The 20,560-nt window shown below is 48.1% G+C and overlaps 1 protein-coding gene across 11 annotated transcripts; it reads left to right on the top strand.

Annotated features, from left to right (window-relative positions):
- Positions 1–955: 955 nt before the first annotated feature.
- On the top strand, positions 956–18,637 carry LOC140603832 (uncharacterized). Of its 11 annotated transcripts, XM_072774490.1 has the most exons (7): positions 956–1,600; positions 10,408–10,502; positions 13,889–13,942; positions 14,742–14,852; positions 15,940–16,036; positions 16,131–16,261; positions 17,635–18,637. In XM_072774490.1, exons 1-6 carry the CDS (start codon positions 1,165–1,167, stop codon positions 16,256–16,258), a joined length of 921 nt encoding a protein of 306 aa, XP_072630591.1. In that variant the 5' UTR covers positions 956–1,164; the 3' UTR covers positions 16,259–16,261; positions 17,635–18,637. The 11 variants fall into 11 exon arrangements, 5 of the variants coding, with proteins under 5 accessions (XP_072630591.1, XP_072630587.1, XP_072630597.1 ...); XR_012006821.1 differs by lacking the exon at positions 17,635–18,637 and having other exon boundaries at positions 15,821–16,036; positions 16,131–17,314; XM_072774486.1 differs by lacking the exon at positions 17,635–18,637 and having other exon boundaries at positions 16,131–17,314.
- Positions 18,638–20,560: the final 1,923 nt, after the last annotated feature.

Genomic DNA, 20,560 nt, shown 5'->3' with positions numbered 1-20,560 from the left:
GCTCCTTTAATTATAAAATATTTACAGTCTTAAAAAAAATAGAATTCAGAAATCACAGAGCTCATATACACCCCCTTCAGGGGTTCATTGGTTGGGTAGGGGGTTGGGGGGTAGATAACCCTGCCTGGTTGGAATATTCCATTTGGATGTGGGGCGACTTCAGGGCTGAGGGCCAGATGGTCCCACTTGAGGAAGCCTTTGTATGAAGGAGGGTGAGGGTGGACTGGGTGACCAGTCGAAGGATAAGCAGGAAGAAGGAATCCCAGAGTACTCAAGAGCAGGTTCGGGTGGGAGATGGCAGATGTGACAAGTGACCCAGGTGGTAGGGGAACAGGTGGGGGTCTCTATGAGGGACCAGCTGAGGAGGACAGTAGGCAGGGACAACAGTAGGTCAGACAGGTAAACAGCTGAGACCAAAACACAGAATGGTTCATCCCTGGACAGAACTGATTTTTCTATCCCAAAGGACCAAGTCCTGCTGGAACAGACAACAGAAGGTGGGGGGATCCTGCACAGCCTTTCCATAGGTTATGGCACCCACTAAAGTGAGGGTATCTGTTGGAATGGTCTGCTTGAGGGGGGCTGGTGGGCCAAAGGCAGGAGCCACAGGGTGACTCAGTGGAGCTAAGGCACTCCAAGATCATCCTTCTCTGCCCCCTCCAAAGCGAGGTAGATGGAAAGTATGGGGTCCAAAGTCACTGGGAGTTTGCATTTTCATTACAATGGTTTGTACCAATGAAGAATGTGGAAAGGGTGCTCTGGTATACTGGAGGAGTGTCCCGGCCGGGAAAGCCACTCAGGTAAGTGGAGGTGTGAGTGACAGAATGAGTTAGCTGGGTCCACGTGTCCTGCTGGCCCACCTAGTTGTGGGTGGGTGGGATCCAGGGGGAAGACTGCTAAATCAGTGGGCTGGGGTTGGGGGTGGAGGTGAGGGTAGGGCAAGGGGTGGGAAACTCCTGTTGGAATGTTCCACCAGTGGGTGGGGAGTCCCCGTGGATGGTACCACTGGGGTAGGGAGGTGTCCCAGAGCCTGGTTGCCTCAGCCCCGGTCCAGCCTCCCTCCTGCCCCTGAGAGGACCGGGTGGTATTAGCTGGGCCGGTTCAGGAAGGGGCAGTGTGGACAGAAGGTCGTGTCGGAGACGTCACAGCCCAGGCCACGGCCACATGGAGGCCCAAGGTCCGGCAGCCCCCTATTCCTTGGGCTTCGCTTGGGGCGCGGACGGCGGGTCGCGGGCGCAGAGCTGGGCGCGCACCTCCCGCATCTGCACCTGCAGCTCCTCCAGCGCCCTCTGCTGCGGCGCCGCCCGCACCTGGTCGTGCAGGGCGGCCAGCGCCAGCGCCAGGTGGTCCACCTCGTCCCGCATCGCGCTCCAGGCGGCGCGCCGCGCTGTCTCCTTGCGACGGTGGTGCGCCTGGTGGCGCCAGAACTCCAGCACCAGGCAGCCGCCGGCCACCGCGAAGACCGTGGCCTCGCCCAGCAGCTCGGCGCCCAGCTCGGCGGCCGCGTCCTCGTTCAGCGGCTTCACGGCGGCCGCGTTGAAGCCCATGAGGCGCATCTTGGCGCGCATCTCCACCCAGTGGTACACTGCGGGGAAGAGGGGTAAGGGATCTTGGCCGGGGGCCGCCGCAGTCCCCGCCGCTCGACGCCCGGGCGTCCCCGGAGCCACCGCGACGCGGCAGCGGCATCGCCCGCGTTAGGGAGCGGGCGCCTGACCGAGGGGCCGGCGCGGGGCCGGGTTGGCCATCTGGCCTGGGGTGGCCCCTTTGAAAGCGTCCAGAAGATTCTGGCGAGCAGCCAGGGATGAGAAATGCTGCTCGGGGGCGGGGGGGGGGTCCTGCGTGGGGGCCGCACCTCTGGGACGGGGCGGTGGTGGGTGCTACGAAGCCAGGGCAGGTGTAAAGCTTTTGCTCCTTCAGCGCCTTCCCCAGTGCGCCCAGCGCCAGCCAGGCTCTTCCCTCCTCCCCTGAACTTGGCCCCGACGCTTCGCTGCCCTGAGATGTGTTCACTGTGGGGCCTGGGGCTTTGGGAGGAGCTCAGGGCTTGAGCCAGGCTGTGCTAACTGCTTCTTTACCTAATCAATTATTCAGGTGAATAAGGGTTATGAGCATTGTCATCGTTCGTAAACACAACACAAGCATAGAGCACGGTGCTGAAACCCCAAGTCACTCCACGAATAATTAATATCCATCCACAGATACAGGAATTGATGGGGAAAATCCCGGGCCTCTGGCTCATTAGGAAACGAATTTCTGAAAACATCTTATACTTCGCCCCTGCCACAGCAGCCACAGCTGATCTCATCCCATTTCCTTCCTTTTAGGTAGAAGAATAACATATGCACGTGTGTGAGGGGGTGGGGGTGGGGGTATGGTTTAAGACCACATAAAAGGGGTTAGACTGAAAAACAGAAGTCCACCCTCCCAGTTCCAGCTTCAGTCCTGCTCCTACTACAACCACTTTTGGTCTGTTCTGCATTTATTTATTCCAGTTTAACCCTGTGATGCCAAATAACAAGCTTACGCCTCCATTTCTTGATTTTCTAAGTTGAATTTTCAAAAATATTATGTTTTGATTGTTCTACTGCCACCCGCCCATATTATGGGACTTTATCACATATTCTATATCCTGTCCTCCCCCCCTCGATTTTTATAAGTGATTTTAACTTTTTTTTTTAAGATTTTATTTGTTTATTCATGAGAGAGAGAGAGAGGTAGAGACACAGGCAAAGGGAGAAGCAGGCTCAATGCAGGGAGCCTGACACGGGACTCAATCCCAGGACCCCAGGATCACACCCCCGGCCAAAGGCAGGTGCTGAACCACTGAGCCACTCGGGGATCCCCTTAGTTTAACTTTTTGTTGTGTATTGGTAATCGTTGTAATCGTGAATAATATGCCTATTACCTGAACTTCCTGACAGTGTACCCATAAGTACCTACCCTCCACTCCCCTACCTCCTATGGTCAGTAGCTCATACTATTACTTTTATATTGCCATACTCTCTTTCTCTTTTTCTTTAAGATTTTACTTTTTATATGACAGAGAGAGAGAGAGAGAGCACAGAGGGAGAAGGAGAAGCAAGGCTCTCCTCTGAGTAGGGAGACCAATGTGGCTCCATCCCAGGACCTGAGACCATGACCTATGACAAAGGCAAACACCTAACCGACCAAGCCACCAAGGTGCCCTGCCATGGTGTCTTTCTAAGGTTAAAATAAGTCTTCAGTGCTCTGTCCATAGACTGAGTCTGAAAGTGAAAATATAGATCCTGTATATAATTAAGGTTATGTAGATACTAATCACTGTAAATCCATAACGAAGATGTAATTTTGTGTTTGCCATCTGAAGCAGTAACATTAATTGGCAGCTCTAAACAGTGCTACATATCATGCCAGAAATAGTCTTTTCATACTTTATTTATTTATTTATTTATTTAAGCTGATTCCATGCCCGATATGGGACTTGAACTCACAACCCTGAGATTAAGAGTTGCATGCTCTTACAACTGAACCAGCCAGGTGCCCAGTTTTCTCATCTTTAGAGTTTTATTTTACTGTATGAAATTTTTAGTTTTCCCTAGAGTGGGGTTTCTCACCACAAATGCCAGATGTGTATGGGATCCCTGGGTGGCTCAGCGGTTTAGCGCCACCTTCGGCCCAGGATGTGATCCTGGAGTCCCGGGATCGAGTCCCGCATCAGGCTCCTGGCATGGAGCCTGCTTCTCCCTCTGCCTACCCCTTTCTCTCTCTCTCTCTCTCTCTCTCTATCATGAGTATATTAAAAAAATATGATGGAAAAAATACACAAATTTGATGAATGGTTAGGAAGGTGTTCCATGGTTTCTTTATATAATTTTAGCATGTGATTTTTACCACAGTTCTTTGTCAAAGCTCAAATTTCTTATGTCCATGTCCTCCTTAAATCTAAACACAGTTCCTTAAGGTAAAGGCTTGAAATGGAAACAGCCTAAAACGGAGGGGGATTTTATGTCACAATCTGTAAATTACGCTGTGGTTGTGAAGCCCAGTAGTTAAAAGCAAACGAAGCAGAAATGGTGAAATCACTCATGTTTGCTTCCCTAGCAGTGACTTACAACCACAGCCATGCTTTTGCCTACGGACCAACAATGCTGAAATGTTTCACTATTAAATGTCGTAATTTCAAAAGGGAAAAAAACGGAAATTTCAAAAGGAAAAAAATGAGCTTTATATATTCAACACAGAAAAATTCCCCAAACATAATGTCAAGTGGAGAAACACATACAAGTTCTGAAAGGTGGGGATCCCTGGGTGGCGCAGCGGTTTAGTGCCTGCCTTTGGCCCAGGGCGCGATCCTGGAGACCTGGGATCGAATCCCACGTCGGGCTCCCGGTGCATGGAGCCTGCTTCTCCCTCTGCCTGTGTCTCTGCCTCTCTCTCTCTCTCTGTGTGACTATCATAAATAAAAATAAACATTAAAATTTTAAAAAAAGTTCTGAAAGGTACCTACAGTGGGATAAAAACAAGAATAAGCATTGATGGTAGACACGTATCTAGGAAAAGTATAAAGTCTCAATGGAATAATACTCAGCATCCTCAGGACAGGTGCGGGGAGAGGGAAGAGAACCAATGAGGCTTAAGTTTTGTCTTCTAGGAACCCCTGGGTGGCTCAACAGTTGAATGTTTGCCTTTGGCTCAGGTTGTGATCCTGGAGTCTCGGGATTGAGTCCCGCATTGGGCTCTTGTGGGGCTTGCTTCTCCGCCCTCTTCCTATGTCTCTTCCTCTCTCTGTGTCTCTCTCATGAATAAATAAATCTTAAAAAAAAAAAAGAAGTTGTCTTCTAAAAAACAGGAGGAGCATCTGGCTGGCTCAGTCAGTAGGATATATGACCCTTGATCTCAGTTCAAGCCCCACAGTGGGTAAAGAGACTACTTTAAAAAAAACTTCAAGATCTCCTGGGTGGCTCAGTCAGTTAAGTGTCCAACTCTTGGTTTCGGCTTGAGTCATGATCTCAGGGTCATGAGATTGAGCCCCACGTCTGGCTCAGTGCTCAGTGCAGAGTCTACTTGAGATTCTCTCTCTCCCTCTGCCTCTCCTCAATTCATGTTCTCTCTAAATAAATAAATTAATGAATAAATGAAATCTTTTTTAAAAAAGAATATTCGGGGCACCTGGCTGGCTCAGTGGGTAGAATGCACAACTCTCGATTTTGGGGTTGGGAGTTCAAGCCCCAAGTTGGGCATAGAGCTTACTTTTTAAAAAACAGAAATGGGGGACGCCTGGGTGGCTCAGTGGTTGAGCGTCTGCCTTTGGCTCAGGGCGTGATCCTGGGGTCCTGGGATTGAGTCCCGCATTGGGCCCCATGCAGGGAGCCTGCTTCTCCCTCTGCCTGTGTCTCTGTCTCTCTCTGTGTCCCTCATGAATAAATAAATAAAATCTTAAAAAGGGCAGCCCCGGTGGCCTACTGGTTTAGCACCGCTTTCAGCCCGGGGTGTGCTCCTGGAGTCCCAGGATCGAGTCCCACGTCGGGACTCCCTCTGCCTGTGTCTCTGCCTCCCTCTCTCTGTGTGTGTGTGTGTGTGTATGTGTCTGTCATGAATAAATAAATAAAATCTTTAAAAAAAATCTTCAAAAAAAACAAAAGAAATTTTATACCATTAAGAAAGTGAGAAGGCAAGCCACAGACTGGGAGAAAATATTTGCAGATAATATATAATAATGTTATTATATATTTATATATAATAATGTATTTATTTTAAAATAATATAACCTAATAATAATAATATAATTATTATCTAACAAAGGACTTGTATCTAGAACATATGAAGAGCTTTTAAAACACAACATTAGGAAGGTAAATAATCCAATTAAAATGGGCAAGAGGTTTGAACAGACATCTCACCAAAGAAGACATACAAATGGCCAATAAGCACATGAAAAGGTGCTCCACGTGTTAATAATTAGAGGAACACCAATCAAAACCACAATGAGGTACCACTTCACACCTACTAGAATAACTATAATCAGTACAACAAAAAAACCCAAGTGCTTTCAAGGTTTCAGAGCAAAAGCAAATCTCATGTACCTCTAGTGGGAAAGTCAAATGGTGCAGCCACTCTGAAAAACAGTTTGGCACTTTCCTAAAAAGATAAACAACAAACCCACTCCTAGGTATCTATGCAAGATAAATTACATACAATCACATGCTTGTGCACTAAATGTTCACAGTGGCATTTATTCACAAGAGCCAGAAAGTGGAAATAATGCAGTGCCCATCGATTGGTCAATGGATAAATAAAATCTGGTGTATTTATACAGTGAAGTATTATTAATACATAAAAGGGAGTGAAGCAGTGATCCATGCTACAACACAGATGAATTCTTGAAAACATCACACTGAGTCAAAGAAGCCAGATACAAAAGACCGCATAGTGTACGGTTCCTTTTATATGAAATATCCAGCACAGGGAAATCTCTGGAGACAGGAAGTAGATTAGGGGTGGCTGGGCGGGGGTGGGGGGGGTGGGGGGTGGGGTGGGAGTAGGGGTGAGGTGTGGGAGTGTGGAGGTAGGGGTGAGAGGTGGGCGGGGGTGGGGGTGGGGAGTGACTGCTAATGGACACATGGGATCTCTTTAGAGTGATGAAATATTCTAAAATTGAATTTTGGTAACGGATGCATAGCTATGTAAATTTACCCAAAATAATTAAAGTATCCACTTGAAACAGGAATGTTGGGGCAGCCCCGGTGGCGAAGAGGTTTAGCGCCGCCTGCAGCCCAGAGTGTGATCCTGGGGACCCGGGATCAAGTCCCACATCAGGCTCCTTGCATGGAGCCTGCTTCTCCCTCTGCCTGTGTCTCAGCCTCTCTCTCTCTCTCTCTCTCTCTCTCTCTCTCTCTCTCTCTCTCTCTGTGTCTCTCATGAATAAATAAATAAAATCTTAAAAAAAAAACAAATGTTTAAAAAAAAAAAGAAACAGGAATGTTATGGCATGTAGATAATACCTCAATAAAACTGTTCCGACAAACAAAGCAAAATGTCAGGGTCTCAGAGTGGCTGCCCCTGAAACTGATGGATGCTGTCATGAGCAGGTGTGCGGACTGACGACAAAGGCTCCCTGCTGAACCCAAGTGGGATCTCGCCAAAGGGCAGTGGCCTCAAGAATGAGTAGTTGGATTTGTGGGGTGTTCAGTTTTCCAAAATCTAAACCCCTCTCCTGGTCTGGGGATGCACCATTGCTGTCAGCCAGGACCAGCAGGTAATAGAAATTGGAAAATCCCATGGCTTCCCCAGATGGGGATTCCTCTTCTCCCACAACCACAGGGCCCGAGGCCAGCAGCCAGGGCTGACATGGTGGCCACGGGATGTCACCAGGGACCCAGACTCTCTCTCTTTCAGCTTCTTCTCCCTCATTATGATTATGGGGATTTTAGCCACAGGTCCAAAACATGCCTGCTGCCCCTCTGGGTGCCATATCCTCCTTCCGGGCAGTGGGCAGGGCAGGGGTGGTCAGAAAGCACATGCATCTGATCTGTCCCTTTTTATGAGGAAACTACTGGATTTCATGAAAACCCCATGGAGTAGATTGGCCTCCATACCCTGGGGCCACCCTTCACTGCAGGCGAGTCCAACATTCTTGGCTGGCTACATGTTTCTACCTAATCAAACTGGGGTTCTCGTGATGGAGAGAGAGGTGGGGGAGATTGGTGACTTGGGAAGAAGCAGAGTGTCTGCCAAGGTGAGTGCCGCTGGTGGGACCTCACCTCTCTACAGCCACCCGAAGACCCTTTGCTGTTCTCCTGCCCTGGCAAACAGCTCTCAGACTGGTGGGCCAGGCTCAGTCGTTTTGCTCCCTCTCTGGACCTGAAATCTTGAGCAAGGCTTCAAGGATGTCCCTCCCCCTCGAGCTACACTCACTGCAAGAAGCCACAGAGATAACAAACTGTGCTGTCCACAGGCTCTGCGGCCTGGCATTTGTATTGGGTCGTGACAGGAAGCCGAGTGGTGGTTGCCTGGGCGAGGGGAGAGGAGAGAGGCTTGAGCAAACCTGGGGAGTGATGACATGCGGTCACTCTCTCCAGTGTGGAGGTGGCTTCACAGATACACACATTTGTCAAAAGTCAAGTTACACACTTTATATATGTGCGTTATATTGTGTGTCACTTACATCTCACTAAAGCTTCTTTCAGGAAAAAAAAAAAAAGGTAAAGCAGGATAAGCAGCTTAGAAACAGACAGAAGAACTGAGAGTCCTGACTCTAAAATGCTCACAAGGCCGTATGTGATCTTTCCCCTTGCTGATTTTCCGGCCATTTCCAACGGAACCTCATTCAGTACTCAGCCCCCTTTGTGCTCTCTCTCATCTCTGGGCCTTTGCATATGCCATTCCCTCTGCCTGCAACACTCACTCCTTTCCCACCAGAGTCACCCTGAATTTTCGGGTCCTGGCTCACATGCTTCCTCCTGTGGGAGGCCCTTGCTGACCACCCAGGCTGGGTCTGTCACCCTCTGTACCGGCTCTGCCATCCAACCTCCAACCACTCTGGGTCATCACCATCTGGGGAGCAGTCTGTCTCCCCCATGGACTGGGAGTCCCAAGAATGGAGGACCAAGAATGTCTTGGTCACTCCTGTGATCACCCCCAGCACTGCCTAGTAAGGGGCCAGGCTCAGAGCAGGTACTCAGGGAATATTTATTAAAAACATCAATCAATCAATCAATCAATCAGTCAACCAATGAATAAATAACCTCCTGATTAATTACAAAAGGGCAAAAGGCACTTTACTTTCACAGTGGATAGACCCAGTGGTTACCACTTAAGCCAAGTGATCAAACTCAGCATCATCTATAATGGGACCAACTGATATTGTGACCCAATGGAGTCCTCAGGGGACAGTCACAGCATCACCCACAGGGTTTTCCTGCTGAAAATGTTCACTTTGAATCTTTTTTTTAGGATTTTATTTATTTATTTTTTTATGAGACACACAGAGAGAGAGAGAGAGAGAGAGAGGCAGAGAACAGGTAGAGGGAGAAGCAGGCTCCATGCAGGAAGCCCGATGAGGGACTCGATCCTGGGACTCCAGGATCAGGCCCTGAGCTGAAGACGGAGCTCAACTGCTGAGCCACCCAGGCATCCCCAAATTTTTTTTAAGATTTTATTTATTTATTTATTTATGAGAGACACACACAGAGAGGCAGAGGGAGTAGCAGACTCCCTGTGGGAGGCCCGGTACAGGACTCAATCCCAAGACCCCGGGATCACAACCTGAGCTAAAGGCAGACACTCAACCACTGAGCCAACCAGGTGCCCATGCTCACTTTGAATCTATTCATGAGTCCAGAGTGTGGGGCATCTTCTGCAGCACAACTGAGCTAGAAGTTTCCAAAACTCCAAAGTTATACAAATCCAAAAAAAGGCAAAGCTGCCCTAGATTTCAAAAGATTAAAGAGATGACTATAAAATGTAATGTGTGGGCCATGACTAAATCCTGGGTTGGATGGGAAAAAAATCTATAAAGACATTTTGACATTGTTGGAGAGATCTGAAAAAAAAAGTTTCTTAGATGACATTCTGAAATTATTAAGAATTTTCTTATGATGTGTATAGTGTATGATGGCCTTTTTGGACTGTGTGGGAGAAGGTCCTTATTCTTAGAAGACATACACTTAAGTTTTTAAGGTAAAGTGTCATGACATCTGCAGATTACTTTCAAATGATTCAGTGGAAAAAAAAAATCTGTGTATGTATGGAGACAGAGACAGATAGAGGTGTGAAGTGTTTTGGACTACATGTAGTTTGTGCACACCCCCAGGACTAGAAATACCATGAAGATGGTATTTGGAGGTGGGGCCTTTGGGAGTTAATTTGGTTTGTATAAGTTCATGGGGCAAGAACCCCCCCAGGATGGGATTAGTGTCCTTTACAAAAATTTTTTTATTTATTTGAGAGGGAGAGAGAGAGAGAGAGAGAGAGAGAGAGAGAGAGAGAGAGAGAGAAAACACAGGAGGGAGGGGCAGAGGGAGAAAGAGAGACAGATGCAGACACCCCTGAGCAGGCAGCCAGATGAACACAGGGCTTGATCCCAGGACCCTGAGATCATGTCCTGAGCAGAAATCAAGAGTCAGATGCTCAACTGACTGAGCCACCCAGGCGCCCCCTAGGGATTGGTGTCCTTATAAGGAGAGAAAGAGGGCAGCCCCGAGCCCCGGTGGCGCAGCGGTTTAGCGCCACCTTCAGCCTGGGGTGGGGTCCTGGAGGCCCTGGATCAAGGCCCACATCGGGCTCCCTGCGTGGAGCCTGCATCTCTCTCTGTCTCTCTCTCTCTGTGTCTCATGCATAAATAAATAAAATCCTTAAAAAAAAAAAAAAAAAGAAGGGAGAGAAAGAGACACCAGGGCTTTCTCTCTCTCTCTCTCTGCCATATGAGTACAGGGCATGAAGGCAGCATCTGCAAGCCAGGAAACAGGACCTCACTGGGAAGCGAATCTTCCAACACCTTGATTTTGGACTTCCCAGCCTCCAGAACGGTGAGAAAATAAATGTCTGTTGTCTAAGCCCCTCATCCGGTGGCATTTTGCTAGAGCAGCAGACATAATCATAGACATAAACATGCAGATCCAAGATCTCTGAAGGGCACAGACAGGGCACAATTTGAACAAGTGGCGAATCTAGTAAGGGCACCTGGGTGTTCATTGTACAGTTTTTTCTATTTTTCTGTAAGTTTGACAGTTTTCCAGATTAAGATGTTGGGGAGAACTAAAAAAAAAAAAAAAAAAAAAAAAAATTTAGTTTGTAAAGAAAATGTACCAAAATTTAAGTAAGTGCTGATGATTTCTAGCAGGTAGGTTTTATGGTGCTCTTGGTTTTTAAATTTTCTCCTATGAATACTGAGGACTTGCTTAGTTAAATGAAAGAGGAAAATTCAAAATGTACATGTGATCAGATCCAGCCATTGTCATTTCCAGGAATTATTCTTAAGAAAGTAACAATGGGACACACAAAAATTAGCCCAGGGTCCCTGAGGCCTAGCATGGCTCTCTGAGGGGGTCCTTCCCTGCTAATTGCTGGGGTAGTGCCCTCCAGGGCAAGGAGAGGCTGTGCCACTGTATGGTGTGTGACATGTCCCTCTTCTAAGTTTAAAGCTCAAGACCCAGGGCAGCCTGGCTGGCTCAGTCGGTGGAGCATGTAACTCTTGATCTTGGGGTTCTGAGTTCAAGCCCCACATTGGGTATGGGAGATTACTTAAAACATTAAAAACATTTTTTTTAAGATTTTAGTTATTTATTCATGAGAGACACACACAGAGAGGCAGAGACATAGGAAGAGGGAGGAGAAGCTGGCTCCATGCAGAGAGCCTGACACAGGACTCCAGGATCATACCCTGAGCCAAAAGCAGACGCTCAACTGCTAAACAACCCAGGCGTCCCAAAACTTTTTTTTTAATTAAAAAAATCAAAATAAAGCTCAAGACTCATGGGAAAGTCAGAGAGGCAGGGGGCTCTCAGGTGCCTTACACACACACTGTATCTTGCAAGATTAAGCAGCAGATGCCCACAGAAGTAACCTGTTCTCTAAATACCTTGTAAAGACTTCCTTCCTCTCTCCTCTCACTTTCGTCCAAAAGAACATCTTGTGCCTCCCCCTCAAACAGTCTAGGGCTAGCAGCAATTCATTCTCCCAATATTCCTGTAATTACTTTCTGAAGAGAGGAATGAGGGGCCCTATTTGTAGCAAAAAAAAGGGGGGAAAAACTAACTTGGTTGTTTAAGAGGTACTGGGTTTCTGTTTGGCATGATGAAAAAATTCTAGACAAAGAGGGTGGTGATGGTTACACAACTCTGTAGGTGTACTTAATGCCACTGAATTAAATACTTAAAATGGCTAAAATGATTGCGTGTATGTTATGTACATTTTGTCCACTTAAAAAGAAAAGATAATTTGGTCGTGAGAAACGAGTCCAGGTACTGCTTTGGTTCACCCCCAGCTGGCCAACAGGTATGGTGTACTGCCATGCAATTCTGGCAATAATCCCCCAGCATCAGTGCAGACTCCACAGGGTGAAGGCTCCGTCCCAAAGACTTTTCCCACCCCAGGCAGCAACCATGAGCAGGGGTTCCCAAGCCACCTGCACTTCTGACCAACCAGCTACAAATTCGAGGGCTCCTGCCAACTCCCTCAGGTCCAAAAGTTTGCTATAACAACTCACAGAATGCCCTGAAAACATTATGCCTACAGTTGTGGTTTTATAATAAAAGATACACAGGAGGTAAGGCGTAGGAGGGATCCTGGAGCTTCCACGGGAGAACGCTTTCCACCCGCCCTTCAAATAGGGCTGCCAACCAGGAATTGGCTCAGGCCCACCAGGTGGGCAAGAGGGATGGAATTCCTGGCTCTGTGATTGAGCCAGAAAGTCAGGCAGGTTTAGTCATAATCTTTTTTTTTTTTAATTTTTATTTATTTATGATAGTCCCACATAGAGAGAGAGAGAGAGAGGCAGAGACACAGGCAGAAGGAGAAGCAGGCTCCATGCACCGGGAGCCTGACGTGGGACTTGATCCCGGGTCTCCAGGATCGCCTCCAAAGGCAGGCGCTAAACTGTTGCGTCACCCAGGGATCCCTCTTTTTTTTTTTTTTTTTTTTAAGATTTTATTTATTTATTCACGAGAGACACCGAGAAAGAGGCAGAGACACAGGCAGAGGGAGAAGCAGACTCCCTGTGGGGAGCCTGATGCGGGACACAATCCCAGGACCGTGGAATTATGACCTGAGCTGAAGGCAGGTGCTCAACCACTGAGGTGTCCCAATTTTTGCTCTTAATAAAATAAAAAGTTCCTTTTCTCTAATGGCTAGTACTAGGTTTCCCTTTCTGTTAGAAGGTTCCAGAGCTAAGCAACACTCTCCTAGCCACTGGTCACAGGTGTCTATTGAGCACTTGAAATGTCACTAGCCAAAAAGTGGCTTCTTTGTAGGTGAAAACACAGAAATAGATCTGAAGACTTGGTATGAAAAAAAAAAAAGGTAGGGTTTCTCAGTACTAATGTTTATACTGGTTACATGTTGAAATGATAATATTTTGGACATATCAGGCAAAGCAAAATATATCCTTAAAATTGATTTTACTGGGGCAGCCCAGGTGGTTCAGCAGTTTAGCGCCGCCTTCAGCCCAGGGCCTTACCCTGGAGACCCGGGATCAAGTCCCACGTGGGGCTCCCTGCATGGAGCCTGCTTCTCCCTCTGCCTGTGTCTCTGCCTCTCTCTGTCTCTCTCTCTGTCTCTTGTGAATAAATAAAATCTTTAAAAAAATTAATTAATTAAATTAAATTAATTTTACTGGTTTCTTTTTGTGTTTTGAATGTGGCTGCTAAAATATTTTATGTTTTTATTTATTTATTCATGAGAGTCACAGAGAGAGAGGCAGAGACACAGGTAGAAGGAGAAGCAGGCTCCCTGCGGGGAGCCTGATGCAGGACTCCATCCCAGGACCCCAGGATCATGACCTGAGCCAAAGGCAGACCCTCAACCACTGAGCCACCCCCCAGGTTTAGTCATAATCTTATGTGAGGTCTTCCCAATCAGCCCCACTCAAAGTCACTTTAGGAGCATAACAAAAATACAGTTATCACTTAGGAATTTAACAAAGGCTTCCAAAGCTATATGGAACTGGTAAAACCAGTCAACAGATATGTTCTTCATTACCCTCCAATTACAAAGGGAGGTGATTAGTAACCTTCTCCCCACACACAAGCTGTGGCTGCCATGATAGGCACCAACAAGGGACAGCCAGGTGCAGGCCAGTGCCCAGGAGCAGCACTGGCTGGGAGTCCAGACTCCTCATCTTCTTAGGTAAGGGCCTCCCACCACCTATTCCCTCTCTCCAGAGGCTCCTCCACCTTCATATCTCTCTCCCTTGCAGTTCTCTTCCACCTGCTGCTTCCATTTCTGCACGGAAGCCTCCATCCCTCCAAAGGCGAGTATGCATGGTGTGGGGGGCCGGGAGGTCTGACCCCCCTGAGGTGGCCGAGCAGCAGTGAGAGGCAGAGGACAGAAGGGCTTTCTGGGGATGTCTGAGAGGCAAATATGAAATAGCAGCCAGTTCAATTGAGACACCGAGTGATAAACTGAACCTCAATCTCTGGAGGAGCTGGGATCCCTGGCCAGGGGTTCAAGGGCTCCAGCCCCTTAAGAATCACAGGCTGTGATTCCTCTGAAGGGGAGACTGCAGAGCTGGCTTTGCGGGGTGGGGGTGGGGGTGGGACCCTTCCCCCCATGACCTGAGGTAAGTCAGGGAAACAGCAGGAGACAGGGTCAGATCTTTAGGGCTCTCACAAACTGGGATTATGCAAACCTCAAACCCAAACCATAAAAGCAGAGGGGCCGGTACTAGGACAGAGCTGCCATTGGGGACCCCATCCTCGGCCCACAGGGGCCTGGACAGGGAAGGCAGGTGGTGCTGGGTGGGGCCCAGAAGGGAAGGGCTAGAGGGTTGCCTGCAGTCAGGGAGCATCTCTGCTCTGCTCAAGTGCCAGCCTCAGGGTTGCAGTTCTGACCTACCTCCTGCCACTCCCCGCTTCGGGTTCTTGGGGAGCCCCTATGAGGACACCCCTCAAGCTGAGTGTGGGTGCTGGAGCTAGGGAGTACTTCTTGGGTGGGAGCAGAAATGGGACATCTGGGTCGCCTGGGTGGCTCAGCGGTTAAGTGTCTGACATAAGTGCCTATGTCTCTGCCTCTCTGTGTGTCTCTGATGAATAAAAAAAAAAAAAAAAAAGAAATGGGACATCTGCTGGGCTCAGAGGGAGAAAGGGTGTGATCGGCCATGTCAAGAGCCAAAGTCGGGACATCTGGGTGGCTCAGTGGTTGAGCATCTGCCCTTGGCTTGGGTAAGTGGATAAAATCTTAAAAAAAAAAAAGAAAAAAAAGTGCTAAAGTCAAGAAGCCCGTCTCATTATGGGCCCAGCTGGTGAAGCTTTTCTTTTCTTTTCTTTCTTTCTTTCTTTCTTTCTTTCTTTCTTTCTTTCTTTCTTTCTTTCTTTCTTTCTTTCTTTTCTTTCTTTCTTTCTTCTTTCTTCTTTCTTTCTTTTTTTAAAGATTTTATTTATTCATAGAGACAGAGAGGCAGAGACACAGGCAGAGGGAGAAGCAGGCTCCATGCAGGGAGCCCCACGTGGGACTCGATCCCCAGGTCTCCAGGGTCACACCCTAGGCTGCAGGTGGCGCTAAACCGCTGCGCCACAGGGACTGTCCTGGTGAACCTTTCTTTCTTTCTTTCTTTCTTTCTTTCTTTCTTTCTTTCTTTCTTTCTTTCTTTCTTTCTTCCTTTCTTTTTTTGTGAACCTTTTCTATGAGCATTTCTGTATTGCAACCCCACTTGGTGCCTTAAAAAAAAAAAAAAAAAAGGCGAGGCACCTGGGTGGTTCAGTGGGTTAAGCATCTGCCTTTGGCTCAGGTCATGATCTCAGGGTCCTGGGATCCAGCCCCCCCAGTGGGCTCCCTGCTCAGTGGGGAGCCTGCTTCTCCCTCTCCTCCCTGCTGTGCTCTCTCTGGCTGGCTGGCTGACTCTCAAATAAATAAATAAGGGGCAGTCCAGGTGGCTCAGCGGTTTAGTGCCTCCTTCAGCCCAGGTTGTGTGATCCTGGGGTCCTGGGGATCGAGTCCCACATCCGGCTCCCGGCATGGAGCCTGATCCTCCCTCTGCCCGTGTCTCTGCCTCTCGCTCTGTCTCTCATGCATAAATAAATAAATAAATAAATAAATAAATAAATAAATAAATAAAATCTTAAAGAAATAAAAGGGCGAGGGAAATAAGGAGTGGAAGAAGGGTGGAGGCTGAGCCGTGTCTGATCCCCAGGAGAGGTGCTAATGGTAAGAAAGGAAAGAAGGCTGCTCTGTGGCAATGTGGCCCTGGGCCCCAGAGACTCCAAGTGGAGTTGCTGTAGAGACTTCTATCCCTTCCAACGCCCCACCCAGAGATGCTGCTACACCTGGGACAAGTTCATCGTCATCCCCATGGATCCCCAGAAGTCTGAGGCTGAAGACTGCAGGACCTACATCCAGAAAATCCTAGGTAGGTCCTGGCCCTTTTGGTGGCTTCCTTCCCCTTCTGATCCTTCGGCTCTCCTGGGGACACAGAGACCCATTCCTCTTTCCTTTCCTTCCAGGAGCTCTGCACTCCACGGAGAGACATATGCTACCAGTGTCAACACTTAGCTGTGACCCAGCTTCCCGCTGGGTGACCCTGGACAAGTGTCCCGCCCTCTCTGGGCCCAGTTTACCTGTCACCAGGTGAAGGGTACGCAGAAGAACTTCTTATCCAGCCAGAGGTGGGCTGGGGTGTTCGTGGTCTCTCCCCACAGCCCCCAAAGTGACATGTCTGGAGAGGAGTGTCCTTTCTGTCTGCAAGTCAGTGGGGCACCTCCTCTGGTTCTCTGAGTCCATCCTCACTGCCCCCCAGGTCCCAGATCCCCATGTCTGTGATAGGAAGTCCCCTGGGTGTCCCACAAGAATGTCTGACTCCACATGTGTGCAGGAATGGGTGTGTGGGCCAAGAAAAGAGGCTCATCTGGTTGTTGGAAGTCAAGGCCACGTGGAAACCACCCAATGGCCACCAGCCACCAGCAGTGCCACCTGCTGCCCCCTTCAAGGGTTCTCTCATGGGGGTATTTCAAGGCCAAGAGAAACTCTGTCTCTAAACCTGGACACCAGGGTGTCTGGGTTTCTCTTCCTACGTGTTACAGAATAGAATGAAAATCCGCGTAAAGGGACACCTGTGGCTCAGTGGTTGAACATCTACCTTTGGCTCAGGTTCTGATCCCAGGATCCAGGACTGAGTCCTGCATCGCGCTGCCTGCATGGAGCCTGCTTCTCCCTCTGCCTATGTCTCTGCCACTCTGTGTGTGTGTGTGTGTCTCTCATGAATAAATAAATAAATCTTAAAAAAAAAAAAAAGAGGGGCTCGCTGGGTGGCTCAGTGGTTTAGTGCCTGCCTTTGGCCCAGAGCGTGATCCTGGAGTCCCGGGATCGAGTCCTGCGTCAGGTTCCCGGGATCGAGCTTGCTTCTCCCTCCTCCTGTGTCTCTGCCTCTCTCTCTATGTCTATCATGAATAAATACATAAAATCTTAAAAAAAAAGAAAAAGAAAATAAAATCCATACGAAGATTTGTGCACAGTCTTGTGTGAAGATATCCCAGTGGAGGGGCATCTGGGTGGCTCAGTTGGTTAATCATATGCCTTTGGCTTGGGTCATGACCCCAGGTCCTGGGATGGAGCCCTGCACCCTTGCTCCACGGGGAGCCTGCTTCTCCCTCTCCCTCTGCCTGCTGCTCCTGCTTATGCTCTCTCTCTCTCCCTCTCTTTCTATGTGAAATAAATAAATAAAATCTTTTAAACAAACAAACAAACATCCCATGAAAATATCTATATCCATAGTCAAGAAATGATTTTTTTGGTCCCAGACAACACAGCAGAAAGTCACAAGAAGTCTCTGGAAGATCCGGGCCCCCTCAGACCACCAGCAAAGTGGAGTAGGCTTGTTCTTTCTTTGAGAGGTCAGAGCTATTCAGGGGGAGTCATCAGAGACTGTGGGAATGTATTAGTCTCCTCTGGCTGCTGTAACATATTACCATGAACTTGAGGACTTAATCCAGATTTTTTTTCCTCTCACAGTTGTGGAGGACAGTCCAAAATCAGCATCACTGGGCCAAGATCAAGGTGTCAGGTGGGCTGCAGTCCCTCCAAAAGCTCAAGAGAAGAGTCGATTCTCTGTGGCTTCCAACTTCTGGTGGCTGCTGGCATTCCTGGGCTTCTGGCTGCCCCACCCCATCTCCAACTCCACCTTCACATGGCCTCTCCTCTGTGTGTGATCTCCCTCTGACCATCTCTTGTGAGCACACTGTGATGGCAGTTAGGACTCGGTTGGACAATCCAGAAAAATCTCTGCATCTCAAGATCTTTAACTTCCTCACATCTGTAAAACTTTTATCACATGAGGTCACATTTACAGGTCCCACGGATTAGGACCTGTGCTCTTTGGAGGGAGGGGAGCGCACCATTCAGCCCACTCCAATTTTACTATATGTGCTGCCGAAGCGAGCACCAGCCCACTCCAGATTCAGGGTAGAAGGGCCTGGAGGCTACAGGCTGGCTGCGATTTGGCCAGGTATCCTGTGATTCTCAAGGATTCACTGACTCAGCAAATGCAGGAGTATTAGAGAGAGACAGAGGGAGGCGTAAAGGGTCCACACTAGAGAGGTCCTGGTGGGGAGAAACTGAGGCACCTGCCAACAGCCAACACCAATTTGCTGGCCTCGTGTGTAAGCCTCCTTGCAACTGGACTGTGCACCTGTCAAGTCTTTGGATGACTGCAGCCCCAGTCTGAACCTCACGAGAGATCCAGGGCCAGAACCACCCAGAAGTGCCCAGCTAAGCCTAACTTTCTGAGCCTCAGCAATATTGGTTTTTGCTTTAAACTGTTAATGTTTGGGGCACCTGGGTGGCTCAGTTGGTTAAGCATCTGCCTTTGACTCATGTCATGATGCTGGGGTCCTAGGATTGAGCCCCACATCAGGTTCCTTGCTCCTTGGGGAGTCTGCTTCTCCCTCTCCCTCTGCTCTCCTCCCTGCTTGTGTGCTTACGCTCTTTCTCTCTGTGTCAAATAAATCAATCAAATCTTAAAAAAAAAAAAACTGTTAAAGTTTGAGTCATCTGGGCAGTAACTAAGACATGGGGTGAGAGGAGAGGGCACAGGGCTGCAACAGGGCCCTCTGAGGGACTTTCTCTTTACCCCACACCTTTTGTTTCTCAGTGATGCTGCATTTCTCTGTTTTTACATAACTGGAACTTGGTTTAGGAGAGCTGCGGAGAGCAGAGTGAGTGTTCATCTTCTACCACTTTCCCTGCTCGGTCGTGACTAGCCAGGCACTATGTTTCCATGTGACCATAGTGTGTCCCAAGTGAGATGCAGACACACGGTTGGCACAACATCTGGTGGCATGGCCCTAGGAGATGCTCACGCTCGTGCAGGACGTGGCAACTCTGGGCATGCTAAGGCCTGGAAGACAAACTCTAACCTGTGCTTAGATGTTCCCGTCCCCCCAACTCCAAACTGGCAGATCCGCCACATGCGGCACCTCCCTTAGAACACCGTTTAAGATAATACATGACATTCACTGCAGATGGAAAGACTGATGTTGGCTCTCAGTCCCACCAACAATATTCCTGGCACCTTAGGATGCTAAGTGAAGCTCTGCGGTAGAGGTAATGGAGGGATTAAATGGGTCTGTGATAAAGAGCACTGACCACCCAGCTTGATACTAAACACTCAATAGATTGACATCATTATTATTAATTTATTCCACAGAACCTAGATGTTCTACAGGAAACACGACACCTAAAACAAAAAACAAAAACTCTCCCCCAAATCAATCTTGCAACATAAAGAGCAAAATATTTTTCCTATTTATTTGAGAGAGAGAAAGAGAGAGAGAGCAAGCATGAGAAGGGGCAGAAGCAGAGGGTGAAGCAGGACTCCCTGCTGAGCGGGAGCCCAATGTGGGGCTCGATCCCAGGACTCTGAGATGACGACCTGAAGCCGAAGGCAGACGTTTTTTTTTCAAGGAAGTCGAGCTGTTTCAGAAATGCATTTCAACAATTGGTGAGTAGATATACAAATTGTGGTATGCCCATTCAGTGGGACATTACTCAAGGATAAAAATAAATGAGCTACCAAGCACAAAAAGACATCTAATAACCTTGAATGCATATTGCTAAGTGAAAGAAGGCAGTCTGAAAAGGCTGCGTGTCATAGGATTCCAAGTATTTAGCGTTGCCAGAGGCTCAGGGAGTGGGGAGGGAGGGAGGAACAGGTGTAGCCCAGGGGTTTTTTAGGGCAGTGAAACCATTTTTTTTTTAGATTTTATTTATTTATTCATGACAGACACACAGAGAGAGGCAGAGGGAGAAGCAGGCTCCCTCCGGGGAGCCTGATGTGGGACTTGATCCCAGGACCCCAAGGATCACACCCTGAGCCAAAGGCAGATGCTCAACCACTGAGCCACCCAGATGCCCCCAGGGAAACTGTTCTATGTGATACTGTACTGGTGGATATATGGCATTATACATTTGTCCAACCCCATAGAATGTATAACACCGAGTTGAAAACCCAGTGAAAACTAAGGACTTTGGGGCACCTGGGTGGCTCAGTGGTTGAACAACTGTCTTTGGCTCAGGACATGATCCTGGGGTCCTAAGATCAAGTCCCGCATCAGGCTCCCTGCAAGGAGCCTGCTTCTCCCTCTGCCTCTGTCTCTGCCTCTCTCTGTGTCTCTCATGAATAAATAAATAAAATCTTTAAAAAAAAAAAAAGAAAAAGAAAACTATGGACTTTAGTAATGTTAATATCGACTCATCAATTGTAACAAATACAGCTCATGAACACCAGATGTTAATCGCAGGGGCAGCTTTGTGTGTATAGGAGGTTGGGGAGAGATATATGGGAATTCTCTGTACTTTCTGCTCAGTTTTTCTGCAAACTTAACACTACTCAAAAAATATAAAATCTATTAACTTTTTAAGAATGTATATCAAATAGAAG

Source organism: Canis lupus, chromosome 1 (assembly GCF_048164855.1).
Source record: "Canis lupus baileyi chromosome 1, mCanLup2.hap1, whole genome shotgun sequence".
NCBI lineage: Eukaryota > Metazoa > Chordata > Mammalia > Carnivora > Canidae > Canis > Canis lupus.
This window is presented reverse-complemented; position numbering and strand designations above follow the sequence as displayed.